Source organism: Condylostylus longicornis, unplaced genomic scaffold (genome assembly GCF_029603195.1).
Source record: "Condylostylus longicornis isolate FDR11 unplaced genomic scaffold, ASM2960319v2 ptg000004l, whole genome shotgun sequence".
In the NCBI taxonomy this organism is placed as follows: domain Eukaryota; kingdom Metazoa; phylum Arthropoda; class Insecta; order Diptera; family Dolichopodidae; genus Condylostylus; species Condylostylus longicornis.
In genome coordinates this window covers 15744928-15768013 of record NW_026577973.1, presented here as the reverse complement: position 1 = coordinate 15768013, position 23086 = coordinate 15744928, and the positions used below count along the sequence as shown (strand labels likewise).

The 23086-nt window shown below is 24.4% G+C and overlaps 3 protein-coding genes across 13 annotated transcripts in view; 1 reads left to right on the top strand and 2 right to left on the bottom strand.

The window, feature by feature from the left end:
- LOC129610208 (protein quiver) overlaps nucleotides 1–10034 on the bottom strand; it is a 58418-nt gene extending 48384 nt beyond the window's left edge. For 3 of the 9 annotated variants that reach the window (XM_055522666.1, XM_055522739.1, XM_055522729.1), the window contains exon 1: nucleotides 3064–3348. The gene's annotated coding sequence lies outside the window, so the exon portion shown is untranslated. Of the gene's footprint in view, nucleotides 1–2499; nucleotides 2803–3063; nucleotides 3349–10015 lie in introns of those variants that run through there. The other 6 variants (XM_055522676.1, XM_055522694.1, XM_055522703.1 and 3 more) reach the window with 4 other exon arrangements.
- Nucleotides 6151–14207, top strand: LOC129610191 (calcium uptake protein 3, mitochondrial). 3 transcript variants are annotated; one of them, XM_055522636.1, is made up of 11 exons: nucleotides 6151–6416; nucleotides 6790–6922; nucleotides 6999–7109; nucleotides 8773–8820; nucleotides 9120–9202; nucleotides 9374–9436; nucleotides 9823–9894; nucleotides 11773–11844; nucleotides 12089–12497; nucleotides 12956–13113; nucleotides 13830–14207. In XM_055522636.1, the coding sequence occupies exons 1-11, from the start codon at nucleotides 6198–6200 to the stop codon at nucleotides 13905–13907; spliced, it is 1446 nt and encodes a 481-aa protein (XP_055378611.1). In that variant the 5' UTR covers nucleotides 6151–6197; the 3' UTR covers nucleotides 13908–14207. The 3 variants fall into 3 exon arrangements, with proteins under 3 accessions (XP_055378611.1, XP_055378620.1, XP_055378628.1); XM_055522645.1 differs by lacking the exon at nucleotides 9823–9894; XM_055522653.1 differs by lacking the exons at nucleotides 9374–9436; nucleotides 9823–9894 and having other exon boundaries at nucleotides 13830–14205.
- Nucleotides 14208–16152: 1945 nt separating this feature from the next.
- On the bottom strand, nucleotides 16153–23007 carry LOC129608155 (serine/threonine-protein kinase/endoribonuclease IRE1). The gene is made up of 9 exons (XM_055519489.1): nucleotides 22790–23007; nucleotides 22610–22724; nucleotides 20658–21327; nucleotides 20392–20591; nucleotides 18909–19658; nucleotides 18665–18855; nucleotides 18435–18605; nucleotides 18063–18377; nucleotides 16153–17940 (listed from the first exon to the last, which is right to left on the bottom strand). Exons 1-9 carry the CDS (start codon nucleotides 22883–22885, stop codon nucleotides 17524–17526), a joined length of 2925 nt encoding a protein of 974 aa, XP_055375464.1. The 5' UTR covers nucleotides 22886–23007; the 3' UTR covers nucleotides 16153–17523.
- Nucleotides 23008–23086: the final 79 nt, after the last annotated feature.

The window sequence follows — 23086 nt, the reverse complement described above, 5'->3', positions numbered from 1 at the left end:
TATGCCTTATACATTTATAATAATTGTACATAAAATTTGGTAAAAGAATGCCGCATCAAGGTTTTTTTTATACTCAACATAAATTTTATTGTCTTATAAGAATGAAATTAAAAATTTTTCTCTTTTCCTATTGATTTATGCATTTTTACTAACACCACACACACACATTAAAAATTTTGAATAATACATATATATACAAAATATAGTAAAATATCTACAATATGCAAGCTCACACAATATGTAGGTTATTGTTTTCACTAATGACGTTTTTCTCATAAATAATTTGCTAGCTTCACTATAGTTTTTTTTTATTTTTCTTTTTTTTTTCTTACTCTCCTTAATCTAAAAATCTGAATTGCACGTAAATCATTTAATTGGGTCAAAGGCGTGATATGCAAGCATTATTAAGCTACTTAAAATTTGTTTTTTTTTTGTTCTTTTTTTTCTCTTTTTATAGTTTTTAAAGAACTCGTTGTCATTGAATATTTTCTTATTATTATTTTAATTTTTTGCTTTTTTTTTTTTGAATGACGTAGATTCACACAAGTAGATGCACACATTTTGAATTTTCATAAAGGAAATAAAATTAAAATTCATAATTTTATGTACATAGCTATTTCTATAATACATAAATACATACATATATAATAAAACGACAAAAATCAAACTATACACATAAAATTATATATGTAAATAATATTATATATGTATCTACAAGTCAATTTATGAACATACTCACTTGATAAGTGCAATGAAATAATGTTAGTACAGAATTATATTTTGTTTATTTCAATTAAATTAAAGAAATTTGAAATTTTTTTTTAGAGATCTGCAAAATTTATATACATATATAATATGTATAGAACTATTTTATATTATAACTCCAATTTTCAACAATTTCAATCCAAAATTTGGCAAGTTTGACTTGGTTAGTGTTGATTACTAATTGAAAGCCAAGTAAAGCTCATTTTATTTTTGTTGTAAGAAAAAAAGCAATTGTTAACCTTTAATCCATAATATTTTCATATAGACTGTACAAAATAATCTCAATTAAAGTCAGAAATAAAGAATTATTGCTGGATTTATTTTAGTTTGTAATGTTTTTAAAAAAATTTCAAAAATAATAAATGTTAGTAAAGATTTATTTTAAGCTGAAAGAAAATGAAAATATTTATCAAATCTATTTGAATATACTTTCATTTGTGTAGTTAATTATAAAATATAATCTGTGACCTTATGTTAATAAATTTTTGAGATTATTAAAATATTTAAATTTATTTTGCAATATAACTTTAAAAAAATTGAGTATTTCATTGATACGAACATATATTTAATTTTGAATTATCCGCAGTCGCAGTATATATGTATAGGGTATACAGGACAAAATGATCCATTTTTTAGTTTATAGTACGAAATTCAACATCAATTGCAGATATTCTCTATCATATAATATACCTACAATTATTATACAACTTTAAGTTTCTTTAAATTAGTAACACAAATATGATGCGAAATGTGTTTTTTCTATATCATTTATCGAATTCGATAAAAATAAAGTATAATTTATTAATAATTAAGGTATAATTTATATTTTTTAAATGTTTATAAACATTTTATTTCTAAGTAAGTTTGTATTGATAGCTATCCGAATAATTCTTTTGTTTTTGATATTTTTTTTTGACAAAAACCTTATAAAATATAATGTAATAAAAAAATTTAATAATTCATAATATTTAACAATAATACAAAAAACAGACATAGCTTTATTAATATATATATACGAGTATAATAACAAATAGAAGGATAAAAGTACAATAAATGTTTGTATATTATAATATGTATATAATAAAATATAATTTTATGTAGAATATACATATAAAAATTATAAACGTAAATAAATTGTAAGCTCTGGACAAATATATACATTCTTTTTTTTTGTATATTTTCAAACAAAGCTCTAAAATACCAAGTATTATAAATGAACAATACTGGAAATAAGTGAAAATCAAAAATTTTATAGGACGGCGGCAGAGTGGTGGTTTAAATATTTCGTGTATGTTTTATATATATGCATATGATTATTATGCTATGATAGAGAAAATATTTCAAGGAAACGATAGAAGGTAAAAAAAAATTCGTTTTCTATTTGGGAAATAAAAAAAATTTTTCTATACAATTATATTTTCCTGTTTCTTTTTTTTTTACCAATTATTTTAAGTATTTTCTAATAAGTCCAAATCATATTTTTGATTGCTTTCCATAAAATGTATAAAAAATTCTCGTGAAAATGAAAAGAGAAATAAAAAAGGAAAACAAAATAAATAAAAAAGAAAAATTAATGTGGAAAAGTGGAAAAGTTGAGCTTTAAATATTTTCTTTTAAATGCAATAAAAAACAATTAAATTTTTATATTAAAATAGTAAAAAATAAATTAATTTATTTAGATTAATTTCCACTTTCAGTTTTTATTCTTTTTAATTATATTTTTTTTAAATCAACCTTTCATACTAAATTTGACTCAAACGGAACGATGACAGCAAAATTCTTTCTTTTTTATTATTCTCTGTATGTTTTGTTTTTTTTTTTTGTTGTTTTCGCTCTTTTGTTTTTCATTTTGTTTTTGTTATTATTGCTTTTTACATTCTTATATATTTTATTTTTATCTGCAATGCGACGTCCGATTAGACGTTTTCGTTGTATTTTCAGCTCTACTTTGTACTACTGATAATTTTTTTTCTTTTCATTTTTAATTTTATTTTAATAATTTTTGATATTAATTCAAAGCTTGAACTTAAAAAAACTAAATTTCATATTAAATTAAAAAGAAATTGAATATACAATAGAATATTAAAAAAAAGGGAAAGGAAAGTAAGATTCAGCACTCATTTTTTTAACCAAAAAATCAAATAAAATGCTTTTCAAATTAACTTTTGTTTTTCATTTACGAATTCCAAATTTTTTTTTTGCAATAAAAATATTTTTAAATTCAACAATTTTACTAACTTTATTTTATTAAGCTTAAAAATTTATAAATATTTTGTTATATAAAAAAAATTCATGTACCTACTGATATTAAAAGATTTTCAGATACCAAATTTAATATTTGTCTGAAAATCCTCTATAGAATTTTATATTTTTCTTTTAAAAACCAAATTTGAACTTCTTTGTAAACATTTTTACAAAAAAAAAAAAAACAAAAGAAAAAATTTTGTTTTTTTTTTTTGTTTAATTTTCACATATAGTTTTTATTATTAATTTATTTTTTGTTTTTTTTTTTTATTAGTATCCTAAATGTATTTTATTTATTTTGTGGTTTTAATTTTTACTTTTAATTCAAATATAACTTTACACGACCCGATGAACTTCTCAACTGAAATTGAACAAAAAAATTAGAAATTTTTATTTAGGATTTTTATGAGAAACTTTCTTTGAAAAGTGCTTTTTATAATTGGTGAAATGAAAGCTTTGAAAAATACACAAAAAATTTTTTTATACACTATTTGTAGAATCCTACTAAATATTATCATGTATACACACTTGTATATAATATAGATGTGTAAGAAAAAACCATCCATAAAATGAACATATACATACAAACAAATCCATATATACAAGTAAAATTGGGAAAAAGGATTTTCTCAATATGATTTCTTTCGTGTCGGGAACAAAAGTTTACACAACATAAAAAAATAAATTGTATATGAAGTATTTGTATATACCTCTATTTATGTTTAACGGTAGCTTATAATTTAGAACATATAAATATGTATGTATATGTATATTCGTGTCTATGTTGCATAGAAGTTTTAATACAATTGAAATAAAAATGACAGCTACTTATTTAAAAGTCGCATGCCACATGTGTACTTATTTATTACTATATACATAAATAGATTAATATTATAAAACCGGTTGTTTTATGGCCTATAAATACGAATATAAACATGTATATATTTCAGCCAATTGTACATATACATATGTATTATGCATTATAACTATATTATGTCATATACATATGCGTGTGTAATATTTTCTATATATATACAGAATAATAACATTACATTTTATTTTTGAGTGCAGAATATAACAGTTACATTTTATTGCAAATTCTGTATAGTAGAGAACACGTTATCAATTTAAATATTATGTTTTATTTTTTTAGAATTGAATAGTTAAACTGTTTATTTCTTTTATTAAGATTTTATTGAAATTGATTAGATAGAAATACAAACAATTAATTAAAATCTTACAGTTTTTGAATATCAAAATAAAACATTACGACCTCATTTGAACTATAATAATAAGCAGTTTTCAACAATTTATTGTTTTTCATTGGGAGCTACAATTCTTATCAAAACGATAATACAAATGAGTAACTAACTGTGATTACAAAAAAACCCTTCGCCGTAATGTATGCAATATAAAGTAGACATTTTAAAATGCATATCTATATGCAAATATGCAGATAAAAATGAATACAAAATAAACAAATTTATTGAAAAAATGGTAAAAAAATATAATAGGTTTTCATATTAAATAAAATTGTTAATACAAATCATGTAATTTTCTTGAAAAAAGCTTATATAGATAATAATAAATAAAAGTAAATAAAAAAAAAAGTTGCTAAAATAATATAGACGAAAATCTCAGTTACTCAAAGTCAGACAATGCTCTATAATCAAAAAACCAAGCGTGCATTTTGTTTTACAATTATTTAATATTTGTATTAAATAATGATAACACAAAATATTCCATTTCACAACATCATAAAAGTTTTACGTATAGAATAAATTTTGAGGTACTGGTCATATTATGAGATATATCCTCGTATCGTAATTATAAAACGACAAAAATATTGAAATTTAAAATATGCAGGTTTTTAGAACTTTCTTAAATTATAATTTCTTGAAGAAAAACTGCAGGGTAATAGTAATAGTAGGGTAATAATGTAAAAGGGAAGAATTATTATTTTGCCATTAAACGTATTTCTCACTTGAACCCATTTCTAAAGCATTAAACAACGAAATAACTTGGACTTATTTTGCATCACCACTATCATTATTTGAAGTTTATGATACTACAAAATTGGAAAGATAACTTAAACGTTTTGTCGTTTTTTAACTGCTTTCAAGTATGTACTAAAACATATTTCTAATTAATTATTAAAACAGTTTTTTAAATTTATTAAAACAGTTCTTTGTAAATTCCTACAGAATATTTATTTTAAAATATATTCCATAACAGTCAGAATTGCAAGTTCGATCATTAAGATTTATTATACATGTTAAAGTACATCCATACATAAATACATATGTATTTTAATGGAACGTTAAAGCTTTTCTATGAAATTCCTATACCTTTTAACGCTTAGATACAATCTTAACATAACAAAAATATGACCCACATTTCTTTCAGCCGTGATTACAATACAAAACCGTATTCTTCTTATTCGAAAAGGGAAAAAAATTTTTTTAAGTTAATTTTCTTTTGAACTGCACAATAATTTTTAAAAAGCTTAATGGAAAACTAAAATATCCATTATGCCAAATTTGACAAATAAAAATGCAAATGTTCCAACACTGGTGACACGAAGAAAATAAATTATTGACTCTTAGCGACAGCTCTATTTTAAGTGGTGGAGTAATTTTTTGTTAAAATAGTAATATAATAAAAAAAAAACTTTAAAAAATGTTTGCTATTTGAGATTTCATGTTTATTTTAATTCTTAATTACTATTTATTAGAATAGAATAATTTCCGAGCTAATTCCAATCTGATATGTAAACACTCATCGGGCTTTATCGTATATGTTTACTTTGCTTTAGTTTTCTCGTTTTTTTAAGACATTGACAATAAGTTCTAGCTCATTACGCTATGTTTCACCAGCATGTTTTTTAATAGATTGACATCACTACAAAATTTTTAAAAGCAAAAAGAAACACTTATACGATAATATTGTTTATTCTCATAAGTAAAACAAACATACATTAATAATATGTACTAAATGTGTGATTTTAGAGGGCATCTGATACATAAAACAACTCGAAATTAAAAATTCACATCCCTGAAGTGATGGTAGAATCTGACAGTTAACATTTATGTCATTTAATTTGTTTGTATGTTCATATTCAGCATTCATTAATCATTTCAATTAAATAATATCAATCTGTCATGTGTTATTGAATTCTTAACTTTGTTATGGCTTTTAATCGTCTTTTCTTGGGTGTTCGTCCTTTATTTAACAATGTTAATATAAAACGAAATTTCAGTAATGGTTGGAATTATAAAAATTACAGAAGTAATAAAATCAAAATTTTTTATGCTGTTGGAGGCACCTGTATTTTAGCAGGCTACTGTACAGGAATTCTAAAATCCAAATTTAATGTAGTTCATGCGCTAAATTTGAGAAAAGATAAGGTGAGAGATTTCTATTTGCAACCGCATAAATCAATTGAAATTTCAATAATTTTGATATATATACATGCATAATGTATGAACTTATTTAAATTTTATTTAAATGAATATTCCTGGTTGAAGTTTAGTATATATAGTTTGTGTACCAGGTATGCATTGTATATACACATGTACATAATATGTAATATAATTTATGTATGGATATAATACATATATACATAGGTACTTATTGGAAATAAACTAAGATTTTTCAAAACCACATATTTTATATCCAAATTAACTTAATAAACTACGTACATACATATATGAATATATGCCAATGTATACGCAAAATATGTATATTAAATGAAAAAATTTATTAATTTCTTTTTAACAGGATGAAGAAAAAGTTATTAAACTAACACCTCGGGAGAGACGATTTATTAAATTTGCATCTGTTGAATTTGATGGGCAACTGTACATGACACCACAAGACTTTTTAGACAGTGTAGTTGAACAAGAGCCTCGGCGTAAGTAAAAATATAAGGAAAAGGAGTTTTCTTTTCTCCAGTCACCTTAATTTTTATTACACACACTTCATTTTAGCAAGATTAAAAAGAAGGAGCTTAACCGTAAACGATGTTAATAAAATTAAAGATTACACACCGCAATTGCACCAAGGATCTCAAAACTTATTCAGAAGTTTGCGTGATAAAGGTATTTATTCATTTTTCTTAATTATAATTCAAAATCTAAGTCAGTAAAGAACAAATTTTTCCGCTTATGTCGATTTTTGTTAAAATTACAAAAAATATTTTTTTTCGGTTTTTTTAAAATTTTACAAAAACGAAACATTATTTTTATAGTTCATTTTGCTAGATCTGTTCAGATTTCAAGCCTAAAAAAATTGGAAACCACCTAATTAAACTATAAAAAAATTAATTTAATTGCTTCACGATATTTTATTTGTGAACAAATCTCAGTATTGCGTTTCTTTTAAACAGATTTCTTTGTAACACAGTAAAATTGTACAATGTAATTCTTTGCAAAGAAATATAACTATCTCTACATTCTTTTCTAATAGTACACTTCAAAATATCGTAATAAACTACAAAATGGGAATTTTAATAATCTCTAAATTTTTAAATAAGTAAAACTTCAATATGAGAATAGTAAATTTCAATATAAGATTAACTTAGTTAATTTAAGCTCTTTTAAAAAATCTATAGTTAAAAGCCCAGAAAACTACCTACAAATACCGTTTTAAAACTACCTACCGTTTGAAAAGTGAATGAAAACTGACGTCAACTTGGAAAAACGACTAACATTTTACAACCAATAGCATGCATAGTACGATATCAGAGAAGGTACTGTAGACAATTGAGGAGAAAAGAGATTTCAAAAAATTAGACAATTTCATTAAGATTATTTTGTTGAAATGTTTAAGATTATTTTGTTGAAAAACGGCACTTAATTTTGTTAGCTTAAAAACAAGAATTTTAAGATTTTAATCCCAAAGCAAATTATGTATTTTGTTTACCGATAAAAGCAATTTATATACATATTCATGTGTCCAAAAACACAAGGGAGATCATTAAAGGGAGTAAGATACACAACTATATCTGCGGGTTCAAAACATGCTATTGTCATAGGCTACATAAGTACTGTGAGATTAATCATTACGAAATAAAGAATTCGATCAATAAACATCGTGTTTCTTCATGAGAATCATGAAGAGAAGTTTTTGTTTTCGTCAAACAATTTTTAGACATGGTGAATCAGGTGTTGTAATTGAGCGCACCTTGTTATAAAAATTCTGCTGGAGCAGGACAACCATATACTCAGATTTGACCTTATAGTGCAATGCTTAACCCCATTGAGAATGTTTGTTATGTTGAAAAGAGCTACGAGACCCCAAAAAAATTATAAAGAATTCTTAACAACAGAGACGGTTCATCCATTAGAAAACAGAGAGTCCTTACCTTAGAAAGTCTTTTCTGAGTTCTTAACTTAGGAAATATGTTATATTAATATGTATTATTAATATTAGTTTAAATAAAAAATCAAATATTAAGATTTATTATTTTCATATTAAAGCTTACTATTTTCAATATGAAGTTTGCTAATCTTATTTTGAAACTAAAATGGTATTTTAGAAATATATGTAGTATGTTTTACAAAATTTATTGAACATCCTAGGTGTAAACATTTTTATTGTTATACTTTTAAGGAATAAAAGATTTATACTTAATAAATGTATATAAATTTAAAAATACAAATGATACTTCATATAAAAAAATATCAGGCTTGTAGCTATAAAAATAATTACATAGTTACATTTTTATATTTGGCATGGAAAATAAATAATTATTATTTACAGGAATTATATCTTATACGGAGTACCTGTTTTTGCTTTCGATTTTAACTAGTAAGTACAAATATTTTTATTAAATGTGTTTTTCATTGCATTATTCCTTGAATTATTTTTAATGTATGTACAAAATATGTATATACATATATAAGATTTTAATTTTAAATATATTTTAAGTTTTAAGGCAAAGTTCCGTTATAAAAGAAATTTTGCTATAGCTTGAATGGTGAGCTTCGAACTATAGGAGTAGCATTAAGTATTTTTGTTTTTTACTTAAATATTAGTCGTTAAAAGTATATAAAATTGAACACGAATTAATTTATAAGAGAAAGAATAAAAAAGTATTAAAATTTCAGAGCCTCATTCTGGATTTCGTATCGCATTCAATATGTTTGATACAGATGGGAATCAACGCGTAGATAAAACAGAGTTCTTAGTTGTAAGTACAGAATTACTGCCAAATATGTACTTATGAATAACAAGGTCATTATTTTAAAAACAGATGCCATTTCAAAATCTCAATCATTCGCTTTCACATCATTTTTTAATTTTCAAAGCTTTTTCTTTATTTTATTTTTATTTATTTATTTTACTATTTTTGGTTTCGTAGATTCGAAGAATATTGGGAGGATCCATGAAATACCATGATATAGATGAGGCTACTCGTAAAGTTGTGAGGATTTTTATTTATTTGTATTTTTTTTTTCTGTACCAAAGATTTACCACCCACTGAAATTTTTTGCTAAAGTCATTATTGCAAAAAGTTTTTAAAAACTATACATTTTATTTAAAAATGATTATTCCTTAATATTAAACGCAAAGTTGGTGTCAAGCGAATTTTATTTATATAGGAAGAGACATTTGACATTCTGGTTTCAAGTTATTCTTTATTTTTTTTTTATTATTTCGATTTAGCAGACAGAAAAAACTATTGCTTTACAAAAAAAAACAATACGTACTTGCAAATGTTTTTTCATTATTAATTTATGAAAACTTGGTTTAAGAAAAATATTTTTGATAGATTTTTAGCGCAGTTTCACATTAATGTTAATTTTATAGCTCTTTAACTTATTATCAACTGATGAGCAAGCTAGAAACGTAAGAAAAATTGCAGCTAAGGAAAGAGGTTTTGTAAGTTGCTTAATATTATGACTATAGAACTTTGTGTTCCCGATTAATCTTTGTTAAATAATAAAAATAACATTTAGTTTGGGTTTATGTCTTTAAAATATGCTAATAAAAAAGTACTTACCTTGTCCGTTTTTTAGAGTTGTTTAATGGCGAAATTTTATTTTTTTTCATATAGCGTTTTAGATTACATTGCGAAAATATTAACTTTTTAATATTTTATATTTTGTTAATGAAACATATTATGTTTGAAAATCCTGTTCAGAACTATTTCAAATTTTATCCATAAACAAAATTCTAAAAAATTTTTGAAGTTTTAATTTTAATACATCTCTACAAAAATTCTTATGAATAAATTACACCATAAATAAAATCTTCGAATTTTTCACAAAGCTTAAATTTACGCGAAGGGTACCTTAGTCAAAAACAAGTTTCTTGAAGCTTTCTGGTCTTGTATATGTATATTTAAATAATGATTAATTTAACAAATACCAATTTCAAAAAGTAGAAATCTTATTCGAATGAACTATGTTCAGATAACCACATCGGAATGAAGCTCACATTTCATGGTGTTTGTATAATGTTTTAGCTATAATTTAAAAATCCACATATTAATATATGTGATCCACATATAAATATATAATAATATACTATTATTCTTTTGTATTTTCTCAAAATTTAGTATGTAAATTGTGAACATGAATATGATCTGAAATTATTTAAATTAGTAGTTTTTCTTTGGTATTTTATTTCTATCATATTTAATGATAATTATTGATAGATTTTAACAAACTGTGCAAGAAAAATTTAATAAAAACTAATTTAGTACTGTGTAGATGTAGTGATTTTATTAATCAAATAAATAATAAAGAGTTGTGTATAAGATATTTAACAGTCAGCGTAACGTTTATTTTATTCAATTATGAACATAGTTGGAAAATATTCGTGTGTTTTGGTTTGTTTTTATCAGTTTTTTAATGTTTTATGAGTTGAATTTTTTAATTTTGTTAATTTAATTTATTTATTTGAATATTGATTTGCTATTTACATATATAACTACTCTTAAAATTCATCAACAAAGTAAAGAATTATTGAAAATGTGCTTTTTATTTATAAAGTTTTTATATAAATGATCACAGCTCTAGTTCACGTTATCAGATTGATAATGTGAACTAAAGCAAATTGATTTGCGTTTGAAAACCTGTTTAGGATTTTTTAATATGATTAAAATATTATCGAAAAACTAACTAAACTTATTTTTATTTCGAAATTCTTCATAAAAGCAAATTTTAAATTAATAAAATGTTTATAATAAGCTTTTGAAAGTCATTAAAAAAAAACCTTATCAGCTGATAGGTTTTAGTAATGAATTAAATAAAAACCATGAGGCTACATTGTGCATTGCAATTTTTTATATTACGTAATATGATGACTAATTACATACATACATACATACATATCCCGAAACCATATTCAATTTCTTTTAAAATTGTAATTGATTGTTAAAAAATTATTGTCAAAATTTTTCCATAAATCTTATTTTAAAAGCAGTATACAGAATATTTCTTTCGAGTATGTTAAGTGATTTAAATAAAAATTAATTTTTCTAAATAATAAAGAAGTGTATTAAGAATGCTATTTAAAATAAACTAATATTTTGCTAATCTAAAATATTTATTTGTTTCTTAAGTAACTTAAGATGTATTTTTAAAAAAATAATTTAAATTCTAAACATTACGAAGGGGATATTCTTAATGTAGTCCTTGGTTTTCAACACATTCTAATTAAAAGTGTTATTATAATTTAAATGTAAATTCTGCATTAAAATATTAATTAATTAATGTTTTTCAAATAAATAAACTCAAATTATCTTTAAATCAGATGGAAAAGATTTTTAGTGGAGCCTGGAAAGATCGCCACGGTGAAACAGAAGAATCGGGAGAAAATGGCGAGGTATGTTAAATTAAATACCTAAAATTATCTAACGTATATTTAATAAAAAAAACTAAATGCAAGTGAAATGTGAACGTCAATATTTATTCAGTTAAGAGAGTACAATAGTTTAAGCAAATAAGATGAACAAATAAAAAACATAAATGTACATGCATATAAAAATACAATTCATAAATTTAAATTATTAAATAATAATAATAATAATAATAATTATCATATTATTATTTCATCGGAATTTATTCAGCGTAAAGAAATTGTAGAGGACAACGAAGGATTGCAACGAAAACATGTTGTCAACACAACTCTTCAAGTACATTTTTTTGGAAAGAAAGGTTCAAAAGATCTTTATTACGAGGGATTTCATAAATTCATGGATAATCTACAAACTGAAGTCCTAGAATTAGAATTTAGTGAATTTGCAAAAGGAAAACAATCTATAACTGAAGTTGATTTTGCAAAAATATTATTACGTTACACTTATTTAGACACTGATGAATACGACATGTATTTAGATAGGCTCTTAGACAGAGTTAAAGATGAAAAAGGAATTACATTTAACGAATTCAGAGATTTTTGCCGTTTTCTAAATAATTTGGAAGATTTTGCTATTGCTATGAGAATGTATACTTTAGCTGATCGATCTATATCTAAAGGTATAATTAATCTTTGTAGTTATTATGAAGGATAACGTATAATCAATTGAAATATTCGTATCATAACTAGATTCAAAAATCAATTAAAACTAACAAAGGTTTGTTAGTTAACTAACTAAGATGTACTACTTAAAATTTAATTAAGAAATAAAAAAAAAATGCAATAAAAAAGAAGTTGAATTAGAAAGCAACGTTCATAATAGAAAATGATTTGCTTCATTCTTTATTAATGAAACGTTTAAAATTCTCAATTTTCAATATCAAGAAAATTCTGACTAATTTTAACTCTTATTATAACAGAAAAAAATAAAAAAGTAAAGTCACTTTTTTAATCAAAATTCATTATTTTAAATTATACGTAATAATAAAAGTTATATTAAGTATTACTTAAAGGGTAATGATTATACTGAAATCCTTGTTTTAAGCTTCTTGAATAAAAACAAAAAGTATTTTTTTAGATGAATTTTCTCGGGCTGTCAAAATCTGCACAGGTTATACGCTTACTCCTCATTTGATAGAAACTGTGTTCGCCATTTTCGATGAGGATGGTGATGGTTTGCTTTCATATAAAGAATTCATTGCAATTATGAAGGATCGTCTACATCGAGGTTTTAAGGTAATACCATTATAACGAATTTAATGCTTAAATTGATTCTTTAGTTAATCAATTCTCAAATGATATTCCTAAATTTTCTTTTTATTTATATTTCTTTCATATTTTCTATATGTCATAAATAGATTTACATAAATCTTCAAACATCGAAGACAGAATATGCTGATATTTACAGATGTATCTTACCTAAGATATAGATTTTTTTCCCCTTTAATAATTTCCATTTAAGTCCTATATCTTTGATCTTGATTACAGTTTAGTATTATTATTTTTACACTTTAATTATCAATACTGACATTTATAAACCAAAAAAAATCCTTTTGTCATTTGGCAATATACAGCTTAATTGCCAGAACAAAATTTTCTGGTCCCATCAGGTATTATTTAAAAAAAATTATTTAAACTCGATTCGGTAAAATTTAAACTATTTTGCACGAAAACTGTGCTATTAATGACTAAGAAATAATTTTCTGATTATCTCAATCCATCTGAAACTGGCAACAAATAAACAAAAATTTTTAAATCTAAAAAAAAAAAATCTATTTTTTATTTAAAAAATAAATCACATAACTAAATATTTTGTTTTTTTTTTAATTTATGTAACACAATACTTTTTCCATCTTCTAAGATTTCGGGAAAATTAACTACATATATGATTATTAATAATTGAATTATATTTTTAGTGCAAAATAATTTATTAAAGTTCTTTTCATTTCCAGTCTGTAACTAAATCTGAAGGTTGGCCAGCTTTTAAAACTTGTTTAAGAAACGAAATGCGTCAAGGTGGAAAAGTTTAAAATGTGATTTTCTATAGCACAAAAAAAAAAACATTTTAAAGCACAAATTTATAAAGCAGAAACCAAATGAAAGTTTTACGTCAGCATAAATTACAACATTTGTCAACTTATCAAAGCTTAAAAAGTCTATTTATTATAATATATTTAATTGAAGTAATTTTTAAAGTTTGCCAAAGTATTTATATAACTAACATAAATAATATGTAAATTTGTAATATAATTTTTTTTTAAATAACATTTATTTGTTCCTTAAAATGTTTGTTGTTGTAAACTAACTAAACTATTAATAATACTATATAATATCTGTGTTAAGTTTTAAAAATAATAATTTTGTTAATTTATTTATATAATGTTTTAGTTAAATTTACATTATATTGTACTTGATTGTACGTTTATTAAAAAGTATTTGTTGTAAACTTGATATTTATTGTTATAAACAAAGCAATTAAAATATTTATTTGATTTTCTCAAAAGTTAAAAATCAAATAGCTATTTTGTTTTTTCATTTCTTGCATAATCTTTTTCTTTTTAGATAATTATTACCTTATTTTCTTCTATCTTAATTTTATCAGCTGGAACATGGATGTTTGCAGTTCGTGTAAACAATATGGGTAATTTATAAAGTCGCAAATGAATGAAAACTAAGCAAATAGATTTTCGCAAATGAAATAGCAAGAATTCCAAACACGGTGTACCTGAACTTACATCATATTGCATATTATCACAGTGTTCCTTTCTTCAACGTTTCTTTTTTCAATCTTATAATTTAAAATGCAAAACAAAAAATAAAATTTTGCTAAAAATTTGACCAATTCAGTAAAAAAATCCAACTTCGTCGGTGTATTTTAAATTGCAATACATTTACCGAAATCTGAATCTATAGAACAAAATCAACTTCGACAAAATGCGTTTGTAGTACACAAAATATGCATACATACATAACATATGTATAAATGCGTACATACATATGTATATATATTACCTCAAATAAAGTGTCTTTTTCGAATTAAATGGATTTTTTTTTCATTTCTCGGGAAATCAAGTAAAATTAATTAAATATAGTTTTAAAAAAGAAAAATTTTAGTGAATATTATTTTGTTAAATTAAAAATTTTTAATATTTCTTTCGGAAAAATAAATATTAAAATAATAATCATTATTAAAAAATTTAGTGAACTGATTATATCGCGATTTTGAACCAATTTATCTCAAATAATGAGATTTTTCAATGTTTAAATGAGTTTTAAAAAAAAAACTTGCTCCATGAGAAAAAAAAGTTGAAATCTAACTACATACCAACCAAACTTTTAGACGGATGTAAACAGTTCAACTGTTTTGTTACAAAATTAAAAACTTTTTCTGCTAGCTTTTGAATGCTATAGTTGAAATTTTAGAATAAGATAATGCAAATATGAATTCCTTCAATTTAATAAACAATACCACAAAATTTAAAATACATAATCAGAAATTTTGTTCGCAACTCTGAAAATCTGAAAAGTTAGAATGGTCGTAATTGATATGTTAATTACGAATTACTAAAATCCTGCTCCGAACATTCGTAATAGAAGAATGATACTGCCATTGGTGATTCATAATATCTACGAAAGAAATTCGTTTTCTACAAGTGGAATTCATGATAGGGCTGAATATATTTTTACGTATTGAAGGCCTTACTATCTGAACTTGCTGAAAATTAACATTATGGCATTATAGATCTTAATTGTAAGCTTGACTAAAACTATTATTTTTCAAGCTGGAAAAAATGCAAGTACCAAAACTTATTCAATGCCTTTTAGGTGGTTGAAAAGATTAGCCTTTTTTTCTGAAATATAAATATACAACCATGAAATTGAATATTTTTTAAAAAATATTTTCTTACAATAATTTTTATTATATTTAAAAAGAGTAGTACATACATAATATTTGGTTTAGTTTAGTAAAAATTTTTATTAAAATTAGAAAATTATTTTAATTATTTTTGAATTACCCTATTTACAAATGAAAACTATACAACTAATATTACTTACTTAAAATTACTTTTTATATATTCACATATATCTTACACAATCTTTTTACATTAGACGTTTACGTAATATTCACAATATGTTGATATCACAAATACAATAAAATATTTTTATATACAAATTTGTACTAATCATAAACTAAAAAACCAATGAAAAAATCTGTCTAATGGTCCCTAAACCGGAAATATAATTTTTAATTAACTTAGCACGACTAAATTTAAAAATAGTAAATTAAGATAAAAACAAATAAATCAATTTATATATCATTCAATATACGCACTCGGCTTATATTTTGACTATTGTTTTTTCAGGAAATTAAGTAAATTATATAACCGGGCTATAGGTGAACTTTGACAGTGGAGCTACCTTTTTATAAAGATGCCCTGCGTGAATATTTCGACAATTATAATACATATATTTATAAATTTAAAATTTATTTATTTGGAAAGTTCAGAGATAAAATGCTTTTTTGTTAATAATCAAAAAATTATGACATAAAAATTTAACAAAGAGTGGTATAGAGTAACAATATTTTGGTTATAGTTTCATATATTGTATTTCAACTGATAAATGCAACTACGTTTGCAATCATGCGATTTTTAATCTGCGTAGTTATACGATTTATTACTTTGTAATCTGCATTATTTTTTTTCTTTCTTATACAAGTAGAGTTGTATGTGTACATTAGTGCCTAGTTCTTCATAACAAACTTTGGGCTGTCAAAGGCTTCTAATAAAAACAGACAAACAATTAAAATTTTAATTTTGAATAAATTAAAATAAAAACAAGACTTTTTGAATCAAGACCAATAAGAGAAAGAGGATTTAAGTAATAAGAGAAAGATCAAGAGCGAAAGTAAGTTCTAAAATATTTTTACTGTACTTCACTTTTGAAAATTACATGCTGTTTTATAAATTGTTTATTTTTGGTAATTACGTATAAAAAAGGTTAGATTTTTTTTTACTTTACATATCAATTATGTGCAGGAAACATTTTTGAACAATGTATAACAAATTTAATGCAATACTATGCAAAGCTCATGTTTATGGGCGCATTTTCGAAGCCTTAATATATATTTTTTAATGAACTTTATTTGCCGGTATCAACAGTAATTTTAATCTTAAACTTATCGTAATATGAGCACACATACACTCACTAAATTCTATATGATGTATAGAGCATAATCGATCATTTAATATATAACGAAGTAAGAGGAAAAAAGCGAATAAGAAAATTGAATTTCAAAATTAGATTCATAATGGAAAAAAAGATAAACCTTTTTAAATTTAGTAATATTATCACTTCATTTTATATTAAAATTGTTATATTAAAAATAAATTGTGTGAGCTGAAGCACAAACTACTTTTCAGCAAATTATTTATCATTATCTATGAATAGAAAAACCTTCAAATGAAAAATTAATTTTTATAACGGAAGGTTGGGTCCGTTTTCTACAGCCTATATGATAAAAACTCCATACTGAATTCTCACAAAATTAAACGAAAGTTTCACACAATATTTCTCAAATTTTCTTTATAAAAAATACCTTATTTAAAATCAGTAATCTAATATCATTTTTTAAAGGTTTTTGTTTCAGTTTTGTATGTTTTCGATGTTTTTACTTTCCTCGCATGTGTCAATGTTTGATTTTATTGCATTTTGATTAATTTTAGAGTTTTTTTGTCCATTTTTATATTTTTTTGCAAAATTCCTTTTATTATTTCTATTAAGACCACGTGTGGGACATATCGCATTAGAATAAAATTTATTATTACTTGCTAATAAGAAGAAATCATTATCAGTTTTTTGATTGAAATAAGAAGGCTTTGAAAATGAAAATTTATGATTGTAATAGCACCTAAAGAGATTTTCATTAGAACAGAAACTTAAAGCGTGATAAGCATGTTGCAACAGATATGGAAATTTAGAAATCCAATATTTTGTAAATTCTTTCGGTAAACTTCCAAGCATTTGCTGAGCTTCAGGAGAAAGTTCATGATAATGATGTTTCTAAAATAAGATTTAAAAAACGGAAGAATTTAATATTTAATTATTTTTAGTTTATATGTAAATATATGTACATACATAAATATACATATGTATATGTGTATGTATGCCTTAAAAATCACTACCTTGTTTCTCAAAGCACGTAATAAGTCTCGTACGCTAACGCCAATATAACCTCGATATTTTCTTAAATCATTTATTATTTCTGGTTCTAAATACAAACTCCAATCGTTGTTAACAATCATGCAACCATTTTTTTCTAAATAACAAAGTGGTTCTACATCTACTGTAAGTTTCTCTACTCTGTCGCTAACATCTTGCAAGAATATCAAAATTTTTTCTTCACTCCAAAACAAAGGATGAGCATGTACTGCTTCAGCATCAGGCCTTTTTTCTGATTCATGCTGTATCATATCTTCAATAAGCTGCTCTGCTAAGATCTATATACCAAAAAATTTCGATGAGATTAATTAAAGATGAAAAAACAATATATGTACCAATTTGCTTTTTTCCAAGTTTTCACAGTTTTTGTTTTGTAATTCACACAAATTGTATTCGTTTGCTAGAATATTAGCCTGCCTTTTAAGTGTATCACCAAACAGGTGGTAACCTCTGGTTAAAACATAATAAAATACGCAGCCAAGCGAGAAAATATCCACCGCTGTTGTCTGAAAATTTAGTTAACACAATAAAAACTTTAATGCAATAAAATATTTGAAATTTTTACAGTTCTTTTTCCCAAAATCATTTCTGGTGCTATCCAACCTTCAGTTCCTGTTATACCTGATCGGCGCGAAAAACTTTTACTGTCATGATTCAACTTCTTACATAAGCCAAAATCAGAAATCATTGCCCGTACCATATTATTTGAGTCAGGAAATGATAGTAATACATTTTGAGGCTTTATATCTCGGTGTACTAAGATACAAGAATTTATTAAATCGCATTTGTGCATTTAATTAAGATCTTACCTATATTTAAAGAATGCAAGTGAGATAACCCAGATGTGGCTTGTTTTAATATATCCCACAAATCGATAACAGAACACAATTCATGACAACGGGAGCCTTCACTAATATCTTGCAATGTGGCAGCGCATAGTTCTAAAGCAATGTACCGGAATTGTCGATCTTGTTCAGTACAAAAGTATCTTATTACATTCTCGTGCGTATCACTTTCTCTCAACAGAGCAACTTCCCTGTCAGCAAAAGTAAAACATTCAGGAAGAAGTCTTTTGACTGCAACATTACGTTTCTCAAATGTTCCCCGAAAAACAAAAGTTCCTTCACATCCTTTGCCTAAAATTTTTTCCGGATCAAAAATTATTTTACCAACTCGAACTTGTCCATCCCCTAGTTCTTCCAAGGCTTTATAACTGAAAGGATGTTTACTACTTTTTCTAAAGCTAGAAGATTGCGAGCCACTCAAATATGTAAAATATACTTGCCGAGATGAGCAGCCAGCATACCACATTAAAGTTATACTCAGAAGAATTACTATTAACAATAATTGATAAACATTGTCATTACGTGAGTAAGGTAACCAAGCCTTGGCATCATATAAAAATTTTGTTATATGACTTGAATTGGAGAGTGCATTGTTGCTGTGATTAAAATAAAAACAACTATTTTCTGCTGCTTTGACAAAATCTTTGTTAAATTCTATTTGCTGAAAATTTGAGGAAACCTCCTTGCTATTATGCACTGAATCGTCAACAGTAACTAATAAGGAATTATAATTATAATTATTTTGCATTGTTATAGATAAAAAATTATGATTCATTGAATAATATGTAAAAAGATTGCTAAAAATTAAATTTCTTTAATATTGTTATAGAAATAAATAAATAAAACATATTGTCTTTTAAAAGTACAACAAAAATTTATAATGTACGTATAAAACAAATGGAAATCAAGCTTCTGTAGAGTAAGGATTTTATTGGTGTTAGCATTAGCTTTTAAAATTAAAAATGGCCTTTGCCCAAAGAATTTATTTGATACAATTTTATAGTGACATTCTTAGTTCTCCTTTGATTTATTTATAGACAAAATAATTATAAAACAAACTCCGCTCAGAACAAGCTGCGATAAATTGGTTTAAATTTTTTTAATGAAATGTTGAGCTTTAGAAAATTTAAAATATATTTTAGAAAATATTGGAAGTAAGATTAGATCCAAAAACTACCACGAATTGAAATAAGCTATCGCGTTATTTAATTACCCAATTTTTAATATTTACTTTGTTTTATAATTAATTTTTATTGTTTTGAGAAATTTTTATGTAAAAAAATATTAACGAATTCTGTTATGCATATTTTTTGCCATAAATCTGGATGGTTATTAAAATGAAATAATAGTAAAATTAACGATAAAATAAATCAAATAAGTTCAAAATTAAATTAGTTCAATATTAAATTATATAAAAAAAATAATTTTTAAAGAGTTTTTCATTTACCCTTCGAATGTATATCGTAGTGTCCTAAAATGGAGTAATCTGTAATATAGATGCTGTTTGGTTTAACGCGATCATCCTTTTTATCTGGTCCTTCAAGCAATTTTATGTTTGTTACCGATGTCAATCGGGCTGTATCTTCGTCGACTAATGATGGAAGAGCATAGAAACCATGAGAATGCTCTCCAATATAAATGGATTGTCTAAAAAGAAAACGTTATTTTAATTTAACTAATTTTTTGTTTTAACAATAAATTTATCAAACTAACGATAATTTTATTTCATTAATTGTATCATCCCTGGCATCTTGAACAATGCTCTCTAAGACATTATCTGCAACAGTTGTAAAAGGCACGCTCAATAATCCTTCTTTTCCAAGCAAATATGCTGAAATAATGGGACTACCTAAATCTTTTTTCCATAATAAGCTTCCTTGTTTATTTAAAGTAGCTACAACACCCGAAGAAGAAGCTGTTAAATGAATATATCCATAATCACTTGAAGATTCTGGTGCCATGACATGTGATAAATAATCATAAAACGTTATATTCCAAGGTTTCAAGTTTTTATTTTTTGATAAACTATCTAACATCATTACAGTATACTGCGTTCTACCTAAATAAACGGAACATGATGTTGTGCATCCTATTTTACCATACTCTAGTTTTTCAATATCTTCATCTTTATGACTGAAGCCCATTACTTTTTCGCGATCACCAGTTTTAGGGTCTACCAAATACCATGAATCACTTTTCTTTCCAGAATACAAAATACCATCCGAAGAACGACATGGGGCATTTGCAACAAGCTGTGGTACAGTAAAAGGCAGTTTTTTTAAATTTCCCAACATATCCAACTGGTATAAACTTCCATCTTTTGGATTTGGTAATATTCGTGGCAATGGAGAATGAGATTCACGCTCTGCTTTGATTGCCGGTTCTGCAAATTAAAATTTTTTTCAATTTCGTAAAAAATATATACATATGTATGTATTTATGTTGTATGTCTGTTAAGAATACAAATTAAAATTTTGTACAAAAATTAAATTAGAGATAAAAGTAAAAAAACATTATATTTCAAAATTTCCTTTTAATATTTAATTTTTTTTCATTATTGGAAATTTTAAAATACAAAAGCTTAAGACTTTTTTAAAAAAAAGAAGTTATGGCCTTTATCAAATTGATGTAGGTAATAATTAATAGCAACTTAAATTTTTTGTTGTAGCAAGGCTAATGTCCAAAAACCTTTTATGTAGCTAATTTTTTTTCACATTATGCATGTATCGTAAGTACTTTTTTATGTCTTTCGAATTGTGCAGCATTATACAAAACCTTATAACATAAAGAAAAATTATATACCTACATATATGGAGCGGACTTTGATGATTATTAATTGAAATATGTTCATCATTTTATTTTATTTGACGATATAAAACCTTACTTTTTAAGCTTTATAAAAATAATAAAAAAACGTACATAGGTACATATACATATGTACCTACCAATACGAAAAACAATTATCTTCTCGTTAAAACTGAAATAAATTTAAATAAATCGTCTAAAGTGCAACAAAATATTGTCCAAAATCTACGTAGTAATTTGTGAATTTTACAAGTTTAAAAATTGTGTTTGTAGTCTAAATAAGATTCAAATCTTTTACCTAACATTTACAGTATGGCATATCTAGCGTCTTGTATGGTATTCGTATATGTGTCTCATTTGACCGTTTTCAGATTTTTGCTAGAACAAGCCATTATTTTCCTAATTTTAAAATTATCGTTTTTCATTAGAAAATAATTTTTTTTCGTAAACCAATCTCATTTTCATAACATTTTCTGTTTTTTAAATAGTGTGCAACAAATAATAATTTCTCACAAAAATAACCTGAGTCACCAAATAACCTGAGTTATCAAAGATGCATAGGATGAATGTCCAAGTTTTCTGATCGGTTACAAAATAGATAACGAAATTTTATATACATTTGTTTAAAACTTTTTACATGTACTTTCAAGTGTAATAAACAGAACAAATTTTGAAAGTGTCGTTTTTGATATCGCCCATAAAAGTAAATTGTGGGCGTTATGCCACGCTTTAAGAAATTGTAACTACTTTATAACATCAATTTCATGTTACAAAATTTTTTTTTTGTTTTTTTAATAAACAAGAATCGTTTCTATTTAAAACTAAGAATTTATCTTAAATGAAAATAAATGTAAACTTACCATCCTCTATTGACCATTTTATTTCGCTTGTTATTGAATCGATAGCTATTAATCCGCCTCCCAATGTTGAAAACACTAGCAGTGTTATATCATCTCTAGCAAGAGCTGTACAATCCTAACAAGATAAACATAATTTTGAAACCTTAAGGATATGATCTTAAAGTTCTTTTAGAATTTTACCTTCGTGGATTGTTCCACAGAAAATCCTATTGAATCCAAAGGAATTGAAAATCGCCAATAAATAGCAAAAAAAATAAAAAATACGATATTCTTCATATTATCTCTTTCAAATTCATTTACAAATTTTTATAATTATATTTTTTATTATATTACACTTTATTGCATTAATATTACGAAATTTTCTTAAAAAACTAAACAACATAGCTTTCTTTATTTTTATTCAATCTTTTGACAGCTTTTCAGCCAACCAGATTTTTGTTTTATCACAGTTTGTCTTCAAAAAATGGTACTGCCATA

What these genes read in the sequence shown, in the direction of transcription:
- LOC129608155 (XM_055519489.1), bottom strand. Translation starts at nt 22,885, where the DNA reads ATGAAGAATATCGTATTTTTTATTTTTTTTGCTATTTATTGGCGATTT. An exon ending in AAAATGGTCAATAGAGGATG is followed by an intron (nt 21,328 to 22,609) that starts GTAAGTTTACAT and finishes TTTAATTTGCAG; the next exon opens with AACCGGCAATCAAAGCAGAG. An exon ending in TACGTGCTTTGAGAAACAAG is followed by an intron (nt 17,941 to 18,062) that starts GTAGTGATTTTT and finishes ATCTTATTTTAG; the next exon opens with AAACATCATTATCATGAACT.
- LOC129610191 (XM_055522636.1), top strand. Translation starts at nt 6,198, where the DNA reads ATGGCTTTTAATCGTCTTTTCTTGGGTGTTCGTCCTTTATTTAACAAT. An exon ending in CAGAAGTTTGCGTGATAAAG is followed by an intron (nt 7,110 to 8,772) that starts GTATTTATTCAT and finishes TATTATTTACAG; the next exon opens with GAATTATATCTTATACGGAG. An exon ending in ATGAGGCTACTCGTAAAGTT is followed by an intron (nt 9,437 to 9,822) that starts GTGAGGATTTTT and finishes TTAATTTTATAG; the next exon opens with CTCTTTAACTTATTATCAAC.